General features: G+C 31.3%; 3 protein-coding genes across 3 annotated transcripts; 1 reads left to right on the top strand and 2 right to left on the bottom strand.

The window, feature by feature from the left end:
* Positions 1–1,016: 1,016 nt before the first annotated feature.
* On the bottom strand, positions 1,017–2,072 carry LOC136074423 (uncharacterized). Its single transcript, XM_065786741.1, has one exon. The coding sequence runs from the start codon at positions 2,070–2,072 to the stop codon at positions 1,017–1,019; it is 1,056 nt and encodes a 351-aa protein (XP_065642813.1).
* Positions 2,073–6,202: 4,130 nt separating this feature from the next.
* LOC136074422 (uncharacterized) lies at positions 6,203–9,232 on the bottom strand. The gene has a single exon (XM_065786740.1). The coding sequence runs from the start codon at positions 9,230–9,232 to the stop codon at positions 6,203–6,205; it is 3,030 nt and encodes a 1,009-aa protein (XP_065642812.1).
* Positions 9,233–15,504: 6,272 nt separating this feature from the next.
* Positions 15,505–15,873, top strand: LOC136074421 (uncharacterized). Its single transcript, XM_065786739.1, has one exon. It carries the CDS (start codon positions 15,505–15,507, stop codon positions 15,871–15,873), a length of 369 nt encoding a protein of 122 aa, XP_065642811.1.
* The last annotated feature ends 5,986 nt before the right edge of the window (positions 15,874–21,859 follow it).

Raw genomic sequence — 21,859 nt, 5'->3', positions numbered from 1 at the left:
CAGCGATTTTCTGAATTTCAGGAATTTACCACTCGTAAGCAGCATCCTGCAAACGAATACTGATGTTTTCTCCAGTGTGCTGTATCCGCAAAATTACAAATTTCAGCTCCTATTGCGTGTTAACCCAAAGCGCAGATACACACATATATGCAATGTTATGATTACTAGTCCACATGTCCGTTGTAAAAGCTACAAACTGTGCCTTACCTAATTTCAGTGTCAGTGACCTGACTGTCTCGTTGTATCTTTTTTTTTAATCAGTTTTGAGGTAGTCGAACGAGTTTTAACAACGTAGTCTGGATCTGTATATTTCAACAAGCTAAGGAATCCATCACCTTCAACTAAACTTATTGGGTGTGCATCACGAGCAATGATGTCAGCTATTTTCTGATCCATAACTAGTTCTCTTTCTTTCGTCATTTTCGCCGCAAAGCGGTAAAGAGAGACAAAATGTTTGGTGTACCCAAACTGCCAATGCCATCAATATCTATATGATGTGTTCCAGTAAGATGATGTTGGATAGTGCTTCTGTTGCGACCTTTCGCTGTCAAAATCGCCTCACATTGCTTGCACTTCACGCTGTTCTTATCGATTCGGTCTGCTTAAGACCACGCTTTTGATACTTTACTTATATCTTTTTTCTATAATGCAGGGTCGTCCACAGTTATTTTCGTCGCGTCCATAATTATTTTCGTCGCGTCCATAATTATTTTCGTCGCGCCCACAGTTATTTTCGCCGCGTCCATAATTATTTTCGTCACGTTTAAAATTATTTGATATTATAAAAGATTTTTTTATTGCTTAGAAAATGAAACAAACCTATCAGTTTAATTTAAAAAGTGTTATAGGTTTAGATTTACTCAAAACACGTTTTTAGATAAAATATACGTATACTATTTTAACAAAAGTTTTACAGTTTGAATGTGAAAAAATACAAATAAGTAAATAAAGATATAAATACAAAGATGTAAATGCAAAGATGTAAATAAAGATATAAGATAGTCAATAAATTTCATTTAAATGAATTCATTCCGTTGGATTCCTCTTACTACCCATTCACGCATATGTGTATAAAATCCTTGTAGTGATTCATTAAGAGATGTTAAAAGAATATTTGATATTTCCATTTCCATATCCCCCGTTGTTGCTGGTCTTGGAATAATTCTATTGTATCTATTTTTTATTACTCCAAAAAGCTCTTCAGTGGGAATAAGTTGCGGACTATAGGGTGGGAGAAAGTGAACAACACACATTCCATTTTGAATTGCAGAAGTTACAATAGCTGAATGATGAAATCGAGCATTATCCATAATGATAATATACCTTCGATTATTTAGGGCTGGAATCAATGAATTTTCAATCCATTCTTTCGTACTGACAGCATCAAAAGATCCTACTTTCATTTGAAATGATATAATACCTTCTACGGAAATAGCACATATAAGGCTTATATTTCTTCCCCTTTGTGTTGGTACAGTGATATATGGTGTACTCCCACTTAATGCATAACCATGATGTCTTGATTGATGAAGGTTAAAACCGGTTTCATCAATAAAAATTATATCATTATCATTAATAGAAGAAACATGAGTACAATATAGAAATCTCTGTCCTATAACCATCGCTGAGTTTCTTGCAGCCACAATTGATTTTAATCTCTTTCTAGAATAACCCATATTTTTTAATTCTCTCTTTATTGTTGTAGTGGAGCATTTATTTTCTTCGGATATTAATTCACCCATATCTATCGCTGTAAGGGAATTATTTGCCGATACAAACAGTTCAATTTCTCTTCTACGGTCAGTATTAATCTTCGCAACAGGTCCACGTTTTTTTGGTTTAGCATCGGGATTATTTGAAAGTTTCATTACCCAATTTTGGACTGTTCCTAAAGAAAGCCCAGTAGCTTGTGAAATATCAACGTTTTTTTCTTTATTAGCTACCATCCTCTTTATTGTTTCAATGCTTTCAATAGTTGCTTTCTTATAAGAAGCACGACCATTGATTTGCCTCTCTAACTCAACTATTTCATTAAAATTTGATTCTTGATTATATGTATTTGAATCTGTCATAACTTGTTTTTTTTATTCTTTAAAATATTTAAACTTTATTCTACTTTAGAACTTGTAGTTTAAGCAATTAATGCTTATTTAAAAAATTCTTTTGTAATATTTTTTAAAGATAATATTTTGAGAAATTATATTGTTGAAATATGAAAATAATTATGGACGCGGCGAAAATAACTGTGGACGCGACGAAAATAATTATGGACGTGACGAAAATAATTATGGACGCGACGAAAATAATTATGGACGCGACGAAAATAACTGTGGACGACCCTGTATTAATGTTTTTAAATGTTTTAAAAACTTAATACGTTTTTAAAAGTAAAGCATAAAGAAGAAAGAACAACAACAAGCTTTTACTAAACTTTAATTGGTTACAAATCGATGAAATTTTGTTGTAACATTTTATTTATTTACAATAAACTTACTACGCGCACTTAAAAAAACTTCTTTTTACAAAACTTTTTTTATCGAAAAACTGTTACCTTTTTAACAAGAAACTGAAAACATTTTATATATAATTTGCCTAACTGAAACTTGGGTTTCTTCGAAAGATCTTTGAGATAATTCTACTCTCCATCTTCTAGGTTTTCATAAAATTTGTCATTCTAATAAACAAGCTGGAGGAGTTCTGATTTACGTAAAAGAAAACATTGTTCATAAAGTTAAGAATAAAAGGTGGTTTCCCACCTTTTGTTCTTTACTTTATGTACTTAATATAAAATTTCATATGTTAAGTTGTTTTCTTTCAATTAATGATTGAAAACTTAAAAAAAAAAGTTAGAATCGATAATTTGTAAATTGTAACATTTTGTTTTTTTGCATGGACAACCCAACCCGTTACCCGTCATTTGATAATGCTCCCTGGGCAATAACCAACGGGTGGGTACCCGGTTGCCTAGGTACCCGTTGACAGCCTTAGTTTTAAATGAACGTTATGATTGTTTTACCAATAAGATAAGGCCATGTAAAAAATGTTTACCTAAACGACATGGAATAGTTGAAGCCTAATAAATATGTATACATGTGTGTACGCCTTAGCGAGTTTTGCATCCATTTATAACAAATATGGCATCCATTTAAAATTAAAATAAATTAATATAATATCAATAAAAATAAATTTATACAATATTAGATAAATAAATATATAAACAATATATATTTTTTTTAATATTATAGAACGTTGAGATTGCGCATGCATTAAATGTTTTAATTGAAAATCACGATTGTTTTAACTGATTGTCACGATGTTTTAAATGAATGTCATGGTTGTTTTAAATGAATATCATGGTTGTTTTAAATGGATGTCATGTTTGTTTTAAATGGATGCAAAACCCGGTAAATTTTTAATTTTTTTTCTTTATTCGCAATTTTTTTATTCTTTTTTTTTTTTTTTTTAATTTTTTATTGTTTTTATCATCTTACTATTTTATAGACCAGTTTGTTTTCGTAAATGAAGTTAGACGTCATCTTTTTTTTTAAAACCTTTTTTTAATTTATTCACACATTTCCTGCAATCATATCCGTCATCGTATAAGTTTGTTAAAACTTATGCGATGACGGATATGATTACAGAATCATATCATACATATTTTCATGTAATATGATTACCACAGTGGCGTAACTAGGGGAGCACAACCCCGCAAGGTGGGAGGGCCCCAGAGCTTAGAGGGCCCCATTGAGATTTTTTACGTATTTTTAATTAAAAAAAAACAGATTATTTTTCTATAATAGGAACTCTATTTTAGAATTTAATTTCAATAGAAATTCTATAATAGAATTTAATTTCAATTGAAATTTTATTTTAGAATTTAATTTCAGTAGAAATTCTGTTATAGAATTTAATTTCAATAGAAATTCTATTTTAGAATTTAATTTCAATAGAAATTCTATTATAGATTTAGTTTCAACTAGTGAATCCATTTTTTTGTAAAAAACTGAATTCCGGATTTTCGGAATTACAGGAGATGAAATCCGGAATTCCGGTTTAATTCCGGAATTATTATAGAAGAATTTAAAAAATATAAAGAAAAGAAAGTACATTATTTTTTAACATAAATGTATTTAGTTCAAAACAATAAAATTAAAACAAATTACAAAATAAGGAAATATTTCATATTAAAATATTTTTAAACTACGTAAATAAAATTGCAAAATGAAAGTTCAATTTTCATTTTGATTTTTGAAAAAGCTTCTTAAAAAGCACAAAGTATCCAATGTTTTGTCGTTGAGCCTTGATCGAATTTTTGTTGAAAATGCTCCCGCAGCGGAAAAAGCGCGCTCTGACTCCACACTAGTTGGTGGAATTGTTAATAAACTTTTGTAAAGATTTTCCAAAAGCATTCCGCGGGATCCCCCTTCATCCCAAAATTTCATTTCACTGCGAATTTCGGAATGAATCGATGATTTTTGTAGAACTTTTGACCGTGATTCCGAGAGTGATTCCTTTATCTTTTGCTGAAGAATTTTCTGCAAGGATAACTGAGTTTCCAATGATTCGATAGGTTTATCGTTATCCATTTTAGTAGACTCAGATACTGTCGGGTCTATTTCTAATGCTACTTCACCACTAAGTCTTTGGATTAGGGATATGATAATTTTGGTTATTTCAGTTTTCGAGCGACACAAAATGTTCTTGTGAATTTTGGTTTTACCCCCATTATGCAAATATTGAAGAACATCGGATACCACAGTTTTTCTTCGATTAATTTAAACTTCAAACTCTTTTTTCATTTCACGGCCAATTTCTTCATTCTCATCAAAATTTTCTAACACAAACGTAAATGTTGCATCCGCAGAAAGTAAATTTGCATCAGCACGGCATAACGCGTCTACGGCTAATTTTATAGGCTTCAAATTTCTAGAAACTGTAGATATTATATTCCATTCTGAATCATTCAAAAATGTATCCGCTTTGATATCAATTATTGCCTTTTTTATTGAACTTTTCAAAAGATTAAAATGTTCTAACATGGACATCCGGCTACTCCATCTAGTCTTCGAATCAAGCAATAGCTGCAATTCCTTTCCATGATCTTCCTTCTCATGTTTTTGCAACACTTCATTTTTTAAAGGGGAACGTCGAAACATTCGAACAATTACCCGAACTTTCATGATTACATTTCGCAATGTAAACTTTTCAGTAATTTCTACATCACATTCATTTCTCGTCCCCACTTGCATTCCTTCATCATCACTTAAATCTTCTTCATCAGAGTCCAGATCTAGGACACTCTCATAATCATCTTCATCTACCTCTTTCTCTGTTTGTTTGTAGATCACATTTACAATTGCAATCTGAATTGCATGAGCAAAACACTTATGGTAATAATCTACCCACTTTTTGCATCATAGAAGCACCATCAGTTACAATACACGAAATATCGTTCCTTATATTTAACTGAAATGATTCTAACTTGTCCTCTAACAATTTTACACAATTTTCAGCCGCAAATCGACCATTAATTCGAGAAAGACCCAAATTCCAGATATTTTTTGACCCATGAACGTTAACATTCATATAACGTCTATTTTGAGAGGACGTCCACTCGTCCAATGTTAGACTAAAGCATAAATTCTTTTTTAATTGATTAATTTCAGCAATTTGCAATTGTTTAATTTTTTTAGTATAATCCATCACGACTTTCTGTATGCTGGTGGGTGATTTTGGAATATCACCGAATCCACGCATTGTTAAACATTTTCTTAAATCGTTTGACGTACAAAAAACACGAAACGGTAAACCATCAGAACCAATCATTCTAGCTACTACGGCAGGAAAAGTTTCATCTTTTTTTGACTTAAAAAAATCAATGATCGTGTTCGTTTTTCTGGTTGTGCTCACAACACTATCGTTACTGTCAGATGTAGAAGTTGTTGTATTTTCATCAAACTTTCGCTTGTTCAAAACTGTGTTGTGTTTGGAACGAAGATGTGTGTGCATGGGAGTTGTACATCCACCCAATATCTTTAAAACTTGCTTGCATTGCATGCATTTCGCCACCTGATTTGTTTTCCCTCGTAGAAAATATTTCCACACTGAATTTGATAAGCTTTCTTTTTTATTTATTTATATATTTGTTAAACACCCACTCTATATTACAAGTAAGGTAAATAAAAAGTTTCAAAAAAAATCTCTAGGATCTAGGAATTTTATTTTCAAGAACATCCTTAAAGATTGTTCTTTGTTCTTTTGAGTTCCAGAACTCAACTGCACATTTTAAGATTTTAAGATCCGTTTCAGGAATTATATTTTTTAAACCAGTAATTTTTATTTTTTCTTTTTGTTGCATTAGTTTCTCTATATTTAATTTATGACTATTGCTCAGAGCCTTGACGCTATCTACAAAAGGTCGTGGACCTGATTCGTTGTTCAACTGCGACTTAAGAATATCAAATGTCATTTTATTTTTCAACAGGCGAATAAATAAGTTTATCTTATTTTGTTGCGTAATTATAGATATATCTTCAATACAAAATAGGGGATGTATATAATGTTTACTATGTTTTGAAACGTTTAGTAGTGACTTCAGTGCAATTCTTCCTACTATATCAAGCTTTTGCAATAACATTTCTTTATGGTCGCAAAGCTCAAGACCATACGTTAGTGTTGGAACAGCTAAAGTTTTATATAACTGGACAATAGAGTTTGGGTGAACAAAACGAATTCCAGCTTGAATTAAAGACTGTATTACTGCCCGGAAATGGGATATTCGGTTATCAATGTTTAGACGATTAAGTGAGGCAATTGGTGAATATTTTGTGTCCCATATAAATCCTAGATGAGTAAGTTTATTGTCTAGTTTTATTTTTTGGTGGTTGAGTGTTATCGTGCATTTTTTAATTTGATGTGTTCCGGTGACCAAAAACTCGGTTTTGTCAGCATTCAATTTTATGCAATTTTCTTTTGTGTAAATGTTACAGATATTAATTAGCTTTTGTAGGCCAGAGAGGGTGGAACTAAGAAGTATAATGTCATCAGCATATGCTACAACACCCGTGTAGTTTCCATTTATTGATGTTCCTACGACACTTTCATTTTGTAAGGTTTCTAGTAGGTTTTGAGTGTAAATATTGTACAAATGAGGCGAGAGAATCGATCCCTGTCTCACTCCTTGCGTTAGATAGAATGGAGTTGATTTGCAACCCAGATAAGACACAGAAGCACTACTCTCCCTGTATAATGACGATATTGTATTAACAATATACAGTGGTAATTTTTTATTATTGTACAGTTTCTCAAAAAGAATGTCCCAGTTGCAGCTGTCAAAAGCTTTTTCAGCATCAAGGGAACAGAGATAAACAGGTGAGTTGTTGTTGTTGTAGTGTTTAATTGTTTCACTAATAACAAATTCGGCGTGTAGGGTTGAGCTATTTTTGGTGAAACCGAATTGAAGAGGATGAGCTTCTTTTAGATCTGGACAGATTATTAGGATTATATATTCGATTAGTTTTGTGAAGATTGGAATGATGCTGATACCACGGTAGTTATTTGGATCAGTTAATGATTTTTTATAAGATTTAGCAAGTGGTATTATAAGTGATGTAGACATCGACTTTGGCGTTTGACCATGATTAAGAGAAAATGTGAAGAATTTTTTTAGCCATTCTATTAGGGCTTCACAACGCAAATATTTTAAATGTTCTGCAGAGATTCCAAAAGCATCTTTGGTTTTGTTTAATTTTAGGCAAGAGATAGCCGTTCTTATAATTTCATCTGATATTATTACAAAGTCAAATTTTGTACAAGGTGGAACTTGAAAACTCTTCGCGGTATGCGTTATAGATTTAGTGTTTAACCGTTTTTCAAAACTATCGGCGAATTCTCTTGTGATTGACTCCTTGTCCTTTTTATTATTTATTGTAAATAATTTTGAGTTTGCATCAGTCTGTATATTTCTAAAAGTATTCCAGAAGTTTTTTGGATTGGTATTTTTTAACATCTCGATTTTTATGTATTTTTTGTAAAGGTTATAGTTTTGTGCTTTCTTAACAGCGTTTCGGAAATTTTTTCGTGCAATTAGGTATTGGTTAAAAATGTGCGAACTTAAATCTTTCACGAAACCCGTGTCACGCCATTTCTTAAAATGAAATGTAAGAACTTTTTTACTCCTACTTAACTTGGGAGTCCACCAAAATTTCGAATATAATGATTGTTTTTTCTCAGATAAGTGTTGGCAAAGAGCTTCAGATGCACTTTTTGTAATCAAATTATAGATTTTGATAAGTTCTTTATCGTAATTGTTATTTGTAAGGCTAAGACTTTTAATATTATTATTAACGAAATCATTATATAATTGTATAAAACGTTGATTATTCCAAGCATAATTTGGAATGCTAATTTTGTCTGTCATTTTGTGAATATTCTCTTTGAGAGATCTTCCGATGAGTTCAATTACAATTGATACTGGCAAATGATCACTCATATTCTGAGGTGAAAAGGGGGCAACAAAACAGTTGTAATACCTAAGAGAAGTGTTTTTTGAGATAGCTATGTGATCAATATATGATGCATTTGGTAGTGTATTATGTTGATATGTTATCTTAGGGCCTGAACCTTTAATTACGTCCACTAGTTCAAATTCACTCGATTTTATAAATTCTGATAGAGCCGCGGAGTAATTATTTTTTGTGGGACTTGATCTTTCTAGTAAATCGTAGATTTCGAGAGGAAAAGATTGAAAATCACCAAATACAATTACTTCGCCGACACCCTCATAATTATTAACAAGGCCTTTAATTATATCTAATTGATTTGTGTATTCATCTAATGATGTTCGATTATTCCGCGATGAAGCTAGATAAATACCAATTATAACAATGCTAGTATTATTTTTAACAAGATTTATAGCAAGAATATGATCATCTTCATATAAAATAATGACATTTTGAAACATATGTTTCCGAACCAGAAACGCATTTCCGCCAAACGGCCGACCTTGTTCGCGTTTATTTGCCTGGTGGAAGTACGAAGAGTGGGTGTTTTTGCAAATATTTTTGATTATTGAATGTTCAAGTTTTGATATCCAATGTTCGCATATAAAAGTAATATCATGGGAAGTTATCAAGGATTCAGTGTATTCAATGTTTGATTTAAGCCCATGACAATTAAAAGTGCATAATTTTATGGGAAATTTATTTTTCTTTAATACGCTGTCGGAAGCCATTTTGGTTTATAGAAATTTTCCTGGTTGCCGTTGTTTGCCAGATTTTGTGCTAAGTTAGAACTTTTGAAATGTCCATAAAAGTTTTTTCAGATTTATCTACCATACTTGGGTTGGGATTTAAAACAATAACAATGTAAGTCTACAAAATTTTTGAAACATAAAATTAATATAATGACTTACTTTGTCTGCTCTGCATACAATTTAATTTCTTAATGTTACTATTTCATTTAAAAAAAAAAAAATTTAATGCATTTGCAGTAGCCTAAGTATACTAAAATTTAAATTTTTTGAATTTATAACAATGAAATTACACAATGCTGCCATCTTATAGTCAAAGTTTTTCTAAATTCGAAATTCTAAATATTTCAAAAAAAAGCTTTTGTTTTGTTTTTATATTATGTATTTATTCCGTTTTAAAAATTTTAATTTTTATTACTAAAAACTGTTGTATTATACTACTGAGGATGACAACTTGTTGTTGAAAAACGTTTTTAGTAATAAAAATTAAAATTTTTAGAACGGAAGAAATACATAATATAAAAACAAAACAAAAGTTTTTTTTGAAATTTTTATAAAAACAGTTCTAAATAACTTCAAAAATAAAATAAGAATTAAATAATATTAATAATATCTAAATTCGAAAAATCCGGAATTTGCGTTTTTGAATTCCGGATTTTTAAAAATTCAAAATATGACGGAATTTCGGAATTCCGAAATTCCGAAATCCGGATTTGGATTCACTAGTTTCAACAGAAGTTTTATTGGCAAAATAAATTTCAATAGAGATTTTGTTACAGAATTTAATTTCAATAGCACACCATTATAGAATTTCTATTGAATATTAGTGAACATTAGTGAATATTAACGTTGTCTATTTGTCGATAAAGTTAGGTGATTTTGAAGTGGAAAATTAAATTTAAATTATTAAATATTATTATATTTAGAAGGTAAGTGCTTTTCTTTTTATATGCATTCATGCAAAGCAGTAAAAATCATATAATTATAATTTTCATTACAATAAGTTGAGTTATCAAAATGTTTAGCTAATAGGTAATAAAGTAGTTATATTTATAATATTGGAATGTTTTTTAACAGCTTGTTAAAAAAATCTTGCAATTTTATTCTAGCGATTTAAAATTTCCATTATAAATTAATTCCTTTGATCTTGAATTTTTAAATTAAAAAATGTATATAAACGCGATACAGGTAGAACCATGTTTTGTGTTGAGTACGCACTAGGTTTTGTTATAATACGACGATAGTACGAATTAACAAAGAAACACAAATTATGTGTATACATCTGATATAAAATTAAAAGGGCGGACTCAAAAAACGAGCTAAAGAATGATCACAAATTAAGCCTGTTATTTATTCAAAAATATTTAGTTATATATATTTATATCTATAGGGTTAATACATAGATATAAATGTTCTAATAAAATATTTTTCTTACAATAGCATGGACTCAAAAGAACTTATATGAGTGGAGCCAGAAAAAGGAAATTAAAAAAGGAGACTGATGAAAGATTACGTAAAAACAATAAAAAGATATCCTTATTTTTTTCATCAGTAGAACAGAAACCTAGTGAAGTAGTTGTAGATAAAAAATATCAATGTCATTACTAGTACTTCTCAAGCAACCCAACAACAAGAAATGTTATTTGTTTCAATTAACTTAGAACATAATGCAAGTTGAAGAAACAGATTCAGAACCGAATATATTTCAGGAATTAAATACATTAACAACAGATATGGGATATTTTAAAGGCAAATTTCTTGATGATAGCACAAAAAGATTTATTCTTTCCTCTGGAAGATGTAAACCACAGGGACTATTTAAAAAAGATCTTTCACAAAACTGTAGATATTTTTCCACAAGTTATTATTATTGTGCATATAAATTTGATCGAACACGGCAATTTTGGCTCTGTTATTCCAAAATTCTGGACTCAGCATATTGTGAACCATCTTGGTTATTTTCAAATGATAAAAATAACCAATAGCGTTCGGGAGTTTGAGACTGGAAAGGGCTAAGTAAAAAAAATAAAAAGTTATGCCAATAGCCTAAAACATATTGAAGCATGTCAAGTATACGATCATTGTATACGATCATATGTGATCATACGATCACACAAACAAAGCAGGACACTTAATGAGGGTACAGAGACATTAATTCGTCATAAAGCTTCATTTTGGAAGATGATATTAGAAAGGTTATTTAACATCACTTTAATGTTAACGAAAAACTTACTCGCATTTAGAGGTTATAGTGAAGTGTTAGCAGATGAAATTTACAATGGCGATTTTTTGTCTTATGCTTATTTGCTGTCAAAGTACGAGGATACAATGAAAAATTTACTCAATAAGCCTAAAGGCACTATAAAGTATCTTAGTCCAGCTATCCAAAATGAAGAGATTCGATGTTTAAGCCAAAATTTAGAAAAAACATTTTTATTGGAAAAAAATGAATCTGCATTTTTTTCTATTATGGTTGACACAACTCAAGTTTTATCTAGAAAAAAACAACTAAGTTTAATTTTTCGATACGCTCACATAATTCGCAAACAGGACACTCAACCTTGTCAAATAGAGATTAAATAAACATTTTTTGGTTTTTATAAAATATAGAATCACTCGGCAGTAGTTTTGACCGTTCAATTGTTATTATTGCTTAAAAATAAAGGAATAGATTTAAAAAAGTGCCGTAGTCAAGAATATGACGGAGCTAATGTGATGAGCGGTATTTATAACGGAGTTCAGAGAAAAATAAATAACTTTCAACCATCTACACAATATGTTCATTGTGCGAGTCACAATTTAAACTTGGTTATAAATGACGCTGTTTCTGGTTGTAGAGAAGTAAACAATTTTTTTATAATTATACAAGAAATTTACTCCTTTTTTGGCAACAGTATTAAAAGATGGGATTTGTTATCAAATTTTAGCGGAGAGTCGAGTAACATTAAAAAAATTAAACCCATTAAGATGGTCTTCAAGAATTAACTTTTTATTAGCTATAAAGTTACGCTTTTTAGATATATTTAAAAATTTAACTGAAATTTCTTTAAAATATTTGAAAAGAGTAGAGCAAACTAAAGCTCTAAAATTACGCGACAAAATATCAAACTTTAAATTTGTTTTTATTTGCGTCATTATGTATCACTTTTAATGTAAATTATACTGCCTCAAGATAGTATAGCTATTATGAAAATAAAAAATCTGCCATAGAAATAAGTGAGGTAAAGTTAGTTTTTGCTATTAAGTATGCATCTCTTAAACATAAAATCAATGTTAGTTCCTTTTTATAATTATTTTGAAAAAAGATTCTAGATTATTTCTCAAATTTATAAAATAAATGTTTTTTATATACTTCTCAGTGGGCACGGTACGTTTTTAAAACGTTTTTAAAACGTTTTTTAGACGTTTTTATAAGGTTTAAACCTCATAAAAACGTCCAAAAAACGTTTTAAAAACGTACTATGCCCACTGGGTTATTCGTGTTATATTAACTCAATATAAAAATCAAATATTGGATATTTCATTTGTAAATATACTTTGAAAAAATTTAAAGTGGGAGGGCTCTTTCACTTTTTTGGCGGGGGGGGGGGCAAATTTATAGTTACGCCACTGGATTACCTGAAAATTTACAAATAAGGAAGCATTTCTTTTATCTTCAGAAAATGTTGGCTATCTTCTCGACCTCAACATCCTTAAAACCATCATCTTATTCTTTCATATCTTAAGACAAATTTTATGAATTATATAACTTGTATTAAGATATGTTTTCTGATACTTTTTATAATCTTTACTATTACATTTAATCGCTGTTATTACAACTGTTGTTTTTATTTACTTCTACTTGTATTATAATTATTATTATCATCATTCTATTATTATTGAATTTTACAGGTGTTTACTTCATATTAGTACGTAATACTATTTGTAAATAACCTTGGTGTAACAACTTTAGTACGAAATACTATTTATTTTTATTTATTTAATACGCTGTTATCACGAATAATTTTATTTACTTCTACTTGTATTACTATCATTTTGTTTTCATTTAACTTGACAGATGTGTACTTCATATTTGTACTTATTACTATTTGTAAATAATCTTGATGTAACAACTTTATTCAGAATATATTCGATTTGATTCGATCGGCTGAGAAATTTGTTGAGAACAGAGCAAACGAAAACTCGTACGTTGATAAAACTTGTCTTGAAGCAAATGCCAGCATAAAAATATAAAGTACTGGTCAAAATTATAGCACAACCTACTAAGTAAAGATTGTCATTTTAAATTTTTGTATGTATTATCACATTGTTGAGAGGTACTGTATTTTTGAAATGTGTTTACACTAGTCATTTAAAATGTGCACATAAAATTAAAAAATTTGTTCATTATTCATCTTAGAAATGAACATTTTTACAAGCATATACAAAAAATGTTATTCAAATTTATAGCACACTCATTATCATACGCAATTTTGACAGTGTGAATTATTAAATGCATTGATGGATTGTTGTGTATGATATTTTACTTATCTACTAGCATCATAGTTAATTATTTAAAATAGCAAGTCTAATGATTTTTCAAAGTTTTTTGGGTAATTTTAAAATTAAAACTAAATTTATGCAATGGGTTGCAAAGCAGTGAGCTTTGTGCGGCAACAACTTGTAAAAAACTTAATTCAACAGCAATTTAGTATTGCTGATATTGCTAAACGTGTTAAAACAAGAAAATTTGTCTACAATACTGCTGATAAAATTAAATTGAGTTCACCAATGAAAAATGGACCAGATCAAGAATGTCGTAGGTGCACTAACTCTACAGAAGACCGCTATACAGTGATACTTGCTAAAAAAAATTATACTGATTCAAGTAGAAAAATTGCTATGAAGTTGAATGCTGCAAAAGAAAAAACCATTATTGCAAAAAACAGTTCGCTGTCGTTTGTTAGAAAAAGGATTGATAAGTTACACAAAGAAACGACGTTGTTATCGACATAAGGCTAAGAAAAAGAAGAGACACACATAGTGTAAAAACTATGTTGATCGGACTTGAAATCATTGGTATCATGTGGTATTTAGTGAAGAATCACATTTTGATGTCATAAATAGAAAGAATCGTAAGTTTGTATGTCGTCTCCTAATGAAAAAGATTTACTCTTTAACTTTGCAACAAGAGCACTAGGTGGTGGCGGAACTATTTCTGTATGGGGATGCTTTTCTGCAAATGGAATAGGTTTATTGAAGTTTTACAAAGGTCGTTTAAATCCTTCTTGTTATTAAGAATTTATTGCTGAATTTCCTGACTATATGAACACTCTTTTTGATTCTGAAGCTGAAGATTATTATATTATAAAAGACAACACACCTTGTCATAATGCAAAAAAAAACTCTGGAATGATTTACAACAAAGAATATCCTAGAAGAAGGCTCCTAGAATAGCCACCCACTTCACTAGATGCAAATTTGATTGAAAATCTATCGTCAATTATTGACCAAAAACTCAAAAATTACAACATAAGCAACACAAATGACCTAAAGGATGCAATTCAAGACATTTGGGACAAGATTCAATTGATCTTTGCATTAAATTAATAAATTCTGTTCCAGATTGTATTTCTCAAATTTTTAGAACTAAAAGATCCAACAATTCTTCATATTACAACAAATACTAATGTTTTTTTTAATCTAAAATTCGTACCATGTGCTATAATTTTGACCAGCTTATTTTTCTGTATTATTACTAAGTAAACTTTAAAACATGTTAACTTTAAATTTATTTTCAATTTTTGTAAAAAGTAAAATGTTATTCTTCAGATAAATTTCTATCATTCAATTTTTATTTTAAATTTGTGCTATAATTTTGACCAGCACTTTATATCTTAATATAATTGTTAAAGTTAACATTTAACGTTTAATGTCGTTTTGAACCTAGCCCATAGGATGCACACACCAGTGTGTTTAAGTGCCGGTCCCAAGCCCGTATAAATAGGGAGGGTTGCGTCAGGAAGGGCATTCGGTGTAAAAACTGCGCCGAATCAAATGATGCGGATCAACAATAGGAATTTCATACCGGATCGGTCGGGGCCCGGCTTAATAACGACCGCCTCTGGTGCTGTTGCCTAACAGGGCATTAGTGGAAATTGGGCTACTGTTGGGACAAGGAGGAGGAGGAAAGGGGGGAAGTGAGCTCTGAAGCTGAAAGAGAGGAGGATGAGCAGGAAGGTTGAGGTAAACTTGGTATGTTGAATGTGGGCTCTATGACCGGTAAAGGGAGAGAGCTAGTTGATGCGATGGAGAGGAGGAAGTTAGACATACTGTGTGTACAGGAGACCAGGTGGAAGGGCAGCAAGGCCAGGAGCATTGGTGGTGGCTTCAAACTCTTCTATCATGGTGTCGACGGGAAGAGAAATGGAGTAGGGGTAATTCCTAAAGAGGAGCTTTGTAAGAGTGTAGTGGAGGTAAAGAGAGAAAGTGACAGAGTGATCTGTGTAAAGTTAGAGATTGATGGGGTGGTGATGAATGGCATCAGTGCTTATGCTCCTCAGGTAGGGTGTGATACGGAGGAGAAAAAAGAATTCTGGAGAGATTTAGATGAGGTTGCTCTGCAGGTTCCTATAGAAAAGTGAATGATTTTTGAAGCAGATTTTAAAGGACATGTTGGTGAAGGAAAGAGTGGTGATGAGGAGGTGATGGGTAGGTATGGGGTTAAAGAAAGGAATACAGACGGACAAATGGTGGTAGATTTTGCTAAAAGGATAAAGATGGCTGTAGGTAACAATTGTTTTAAGAAAAAGGAAGAACACAGGTTGACGTATAAGAGTAGGGGAAAGAGGCACATAGGTCGACTATATCCTCTGTAGGGGAAGAAACCTGAAAGAGGTTAGTGATTGCAAGGTGGTACCAGGAGAGAGTGTAGCTAAACAGCATAGGATGGTGATATGTAGGATGGTTTTGGAGGTGTGAAAAGAAGAAGAGAGTGAGAGCAGAACCTAAGATCAGGTGGTGGAAGTTAAAGGATAAGGACTGTTGTGTAAAGTTCAGGGATGAGGTGAGACATGCACTGGGTGGTGGTGTTCTGGATACCTGGGATGAGACGTCAAATACAGTGAGGGATGTGGCTAGGAAGATACTTGATGTGACATCAGGACTGAAGAAGATAGACAAGGAGACGTGGTGGTGGAATGAGGAAGTTTAGGAAAGTTTAAGAAGAAAGCGGTTGGCTAAAAAGAATTGCCATTTTCAGCAAGATGAAGAAAGTAGACAGAAGTACAAGGAGATGTGTGGCAAGACAAAGAGAGCAGTGGCAAAAGCTAAAGAAAAGGCATATAGTAATCTGTATGAGAAGTTGAACATTAAGGAAAAGGAAAAAGATCTGTACAGATTGGCCAGACAGAGAAACTGTGATGGGCAGGATGTGCAGCAGGTTAGGATGATTAAGGATAAAGATGGAAATGTGTTGTCTAGTGAGGAGAGTGTCTTGGGAAGGTGGAAGGAGTTATTTGAGGGACTGATGAATCAATAGAATGATAGGGAAGGAAGGTTAGAAGAGACAGAGGTTGTGAATCAGGAGGTTCCCCAGGTGAACAAGAAGGAAGTAAGGGCTGCAATTCGGAGAATGAAGTGTGGTAAGGCAGTTGGACCGGATGATATTCCAGTGGAGGCTTGGAAAGGTTAGGGAGAGATAGCAGTGGAGTTTTTGACAGGGTTATTTAACAGAATCCTGGAAGGTCAGAAGATGCCTGAGGAGTGGAGACATTTTTCAAGAATAAGGGCAACGTTCAGAGCTGTAGTAATTACAAGGGAATAAAGTTGATCAGTCACAGCTTGAAATTCTGGAAAAGAGTAGTTGAAGCTTAGCTTAGAGGAAAAGTAGAGATATGTGAGTAGCAGCATGGTTTCATGCCAGCTAAATGCACCACAGATGCTATGTTTTTTCTGAGAGTGTTAATGGAGAAGTATAGGGAATGACAGAAGGAGTTACATTGTGTGTTTGTGGACTTAGAGAAAGCTTATGATAGAGTAAGTAGACAGGAGCTGTGGTATTGTATAAGGAGGTCAGGTGTAGCAGAAAGGTATGTGAGTGTGGTGCAGGAGGTATGCTTTTGGTAAGCAGGGGAATGAAAGTGAGCAGGAGTAAAACATAGTGCATGTGTGTGAATGAGAGGGCAGACGGTGGAGAGGTCCAGTTACAAGGAGTTGATTTGGTGAAGGTCGACGAGTTTACCTACTCAGGGTCGAGGGTACAGAGTAATGGAGGAAGTGAAAAACAGGTAAAGAAGAGAGTGCAGGCAGAGTAGTGTGGATGGCACAAAGTGTCTGGTGTGATCTGTGATAAAAGGGTGTCGGCTAGAATGAAGGGTAAGATCTATAGGACAGTAGTGAGAACAACTATGTTGTATGGACTGGAGACAGTGGCACTGACAAAGAAACAAGTGAGGGAGATGGAGGTATCTGAGATGAAGATGTTAAGGTTCTCATTTAGAGTGACAAAGAAGGATAGGATCAGAAATGAGTTTATTAGAGGATCAGCACATGTAGCATGTTTTGGAGATAAAGTTAGAGAATCGAGATTGAGATGGTTTGGACATGTACAGAGGAGACAGGAGAGCTATATTGGCAGGAAGGTTTTGGGGATGGAACTTCCAGGTAAGAGGAGGAAAGGTAGACCTAAGAGGAGGTTTATGGATGCAGTGGTGGAGAATATGAGAGTGGCTGGTGTGTCAGTGGAGGACACCCATGACAGGGCTAGATACGCTTAGGGCTTAGGGCTAGAGTTTGATCCGCTGTGGCGACCCCTAAACGGAAAATGCCAAAAGAAAAAGAAGAAGTTTAATGTCGTTTCGCTTTCGTTTTTAAAGTAGTTTTAATTAGTTACTAGGCTTTTCTGAACTTAAAAAAAGCGCGTTCTCAAAATGGGTGAGCAATCTTTAGCAACACCAAAAGAAGTGCACCTCCTTAATAGATTTTAAAATTTGCAGACTACGGAAAAATTTATTAATATCAAATATGACGCAAAGGTCGTCTCAACGCCATCCGAAAATATTTTCACCATGCTTTTGAAATCAAAAATATCGAACGAAGCTTGTTCTTTGGATATTTACCAATATTTGTTATGGATATTTACCGGTATTTGTTTATTGATATTTATATTGTATTTATCAAAAAAATTTAAAAATTAATTAAAATGGACGAGAATAATTTGGGAGATAATGTTTGTGAGATTCTTTCTTCATTAGATCCCTAAGATGTTGGTAAAATTTTATATTTAATGTAAATATATTTGAACAAATATTTTGATAATATTTATATAATATGGCATCAATTGATGGCATCAATTTATTTATAATAATAATATAATTAATCAATATCATTAAGTTAATGTAGGTACGTGTGTAAAAATTTCAAACCATTTATTTATTCAAGTTTTATATATGGTTCGAAAGAGCTTTGAATTTGTAATAAAATGGTAAAAAATTTATGAAAAAAGAATCATTACAAAAAAAGTTATTCTCTTTTAAGGTGGTAGAGCACAAAAAAGACACTTTTAATGAAAGATTTAAAAAATAGTTTTCAAAATATGCAGAAAGGCTTCAATAAGAGAAATGAAATGTTTTTGCAATAAAAAAAATTTGAAAAACTTTACCAAAAACCCATAATGGCGCAAAAACAGTGTAAATAAAGATCTAATTCTTATGTTTTCAAAACACGTTAACTTGAGTTAGACTTAAGAACCATATATTAAACTTTGCAGATATGTTAATGAGCTTATTTTATTCTATTTAACAGATAGAATTTTAATTAGTCCTTTTACATGTAAAGATAGGACCTATTTTTTAAGATAAGTTAAATTTAGTACGATTTACAAGCAGTTTAAAGAAGTTAAAACTAAAAATAATGAGTTTTAAAAATAATTAAATAAAATCTATCTGTCAAATGAATTCTAATGTTGTTAGGAATATGTCCTGAAAATTTCAGAACAAAAGCTTTATTCAATCAGAAAAAATCATGTTTTGAAATCTTGATAAAATATGAAAAACTCAACTTGCAGAAAAAACAAAAATAAGTACAAAATAAAGAAAAAATCACATTTAAACAGTAAAATCATGCTAAAATCCTCCTGAAACATACGAGTCTTGAGGTTGGTTTGCTTTAAGATTCTTACTGAATCCTTTTTTTTAGGCTCTCAGTTTTTTTCTCTGTTTCTTTACTGTAATAGTAGTCTTACATTTCATTTGTTTTACTCTTACATCGTCTGCTATACTTGCTGTCAATTGTGTAACATTTTCTTGTATATCAAAATGCTGTAATACTTTAAATACACCATTTCTACCATCATTGAAATGTAAAATGGCAGAGTTTACACCCATTTCCACAACATCTTTACTAACAAATGTGATTTTAGGTACCTTGGACTATATGAGTGAGTTGAGCGCTCCATTTAAATTTTGTGTTTGACCATGCAAACATTTCAATAGTAAGTCATCTTTCTGTAAGTCCATAAAAATGGGTGTAATGAGATTTTTGTTGTTAGAGGAATCGATATATTTGGTTTGTAAGTTTTACTTAAAGTCCAATATTTGCACCAAGATGAATCATTTTGTGGACAAAACTGATGTTGTTCAGGATTTGGATTATCTGTAAAATGAAAAACTATTGCAAAAACAGCTTTCTTCATTGCATACAGATTATCAAGGTTATTTCTAATGGCACAACCAAAATAGTTCTGCATTGAGTTAATGCAACTTTCAGTAAGTTTCCCTTTTCCTGAGAGAGGTGTTTTAGTGTCTTTATGGGACTTAACAATGTTACGCAATCGAGTACCTAATCGTTTTTTGGACATAAGCAATACACTCCAACTTTATTGGTGTTGTATCATATTCACTATATGGGTTGGCTTTTACTACATCCATAAAAGAACTTGTATCACCATCTCATAAGTATTCCTTATTAATAAGAGTGTTTTTTAAAACAGAATGCTTAAAAATATCAACTGCTCCAGCTGATTCCATTGCACCTGATGACCCATTATGGCTAATTTGGCAGTAATGGTTAATTTTCCAATGATTATAATCAGCTGCATTTTTTTTCCTATCCACATTCTGCAACCATAGCAATACTTTGATTTTATTTCTATATCAACACCGTTGTCTCCTGCTATAGCAGAGATTACCCCATGTAAAGATGAATGACCACGCTTTTGCCATGATCCATCAATTGATATCTGAACACATGGAATACCTTTGACAGTTTCAATATGAGGAGCTTCAATTGCTGCTGTTTGCATGCTATCTGCGGCAGCATTCTTATAAGCTTTCATGACCTTTTTAATGATACAACAAAATCCATTTTTTGACAAACATTTAAAGTTTATTAAAGATGCAAACGTGCTTATTGATGAAAAACAACAGCCAATTTCACGGAAAGCTATTACAGAACGTACATTAACCTCGTATGTATTTCGACCTTTAGTTTCCTCCTTCTTCTTTATCTCTGGGGAAGTATTAATTATTTTATTCCATGAACAATTATCACACTTTATTGTTAGAACATGAGAGAATCCTTGTCTTTTTAAAATATCATCTTTTACAACAATGTTGCAAAAACATTCTGGACATACAAGAGTTTTCAAAATGCTTTTGAGTAGGTAAAAATGCACAATAATATAATAGTCTTCTGTTTGTGGAAAAAAATTTGTAGAAAATTCAATTATTGTTTTTGAAGAAAGTTTCCTTTCACTTGAGCATATAGATTTGATACCAGAATCTTCAAAAATATTAACATTCTTTGGAACTATGCCATTCCATGCTCTCTTTTTTCTTCTGCTAATATTTTGTTTATTTGTTTTTTTAGAGTTCATTATCTTTCTTATTTGTTTTTTATGATAGATCTTATAACTTATTACTAATTAACAATAAAACTCTAATACAATACTAACAACAATAGGGTCTGATACAACAGTGACAGCCTGAATCTTTAAATGGTGCTACAGCAAAATTCTCAAAATTCAAATTTCTTTAAAAGCAAAGTTGATAAATAAACAATTACAAGCATGATAGACATAACAAAAAGACAAATTAGCTTGCAATTTAGCTCAACGTATATAATAAACGAGGGTATGTTTGTGGTTGCTATGGCGTTGCTAAGGTAAATAATTTTGCAAATGTAGATTTTTAACACATTTCCAAAAATAGTTTCAGTTCCATACTAAAATCAAAAGAAAGAGGATAAAATTTTGAATAAGATGAATTAAAATTTTTTTTTTTCATATTTTGATCAAAAATTTGTATTTTAATTGTGCTTTACCACCTTAAGTAACATTATTTTTTATGAAGCATTGCTTAAGAAAAATGCAACTTACGTATAAAACTTGCGTTCGGCTAACGGCAGCTTTGTAATAGAATCATTGTTAATTTTGCATTAGTAAAATGTGCAAAACGATTAAAAAACGTAATTAAAAAAGTTTCGAATTTAAGTAACAAAATATTTTTAATAAACTTTAATAAAGCAATATTAACAACTATTATATATATATATATATATATATATATATATATATATATATATATATATATATATATATATATATATATATATATATATATATATATATTT

This window comes from Hydra vulgaris, chromosome 01 (assembly GCF_038396675.1).
Source record: "Hydra vulgaris chromosome 01, alternate assembly HydraT2T_AEP".
Classification (NCBI taxonomy): domain Eukaryota; kingdom Metazoa; phylum Cnidaria; class Hydrozoa; order Anthoathecata; family Hydridae; genus Hydra; species Hydra vulgaris.
Note: the sequence above shows the minus strand (reverse complement) of the source record. Positions and strands in the feature narration are given on the sequence as shown.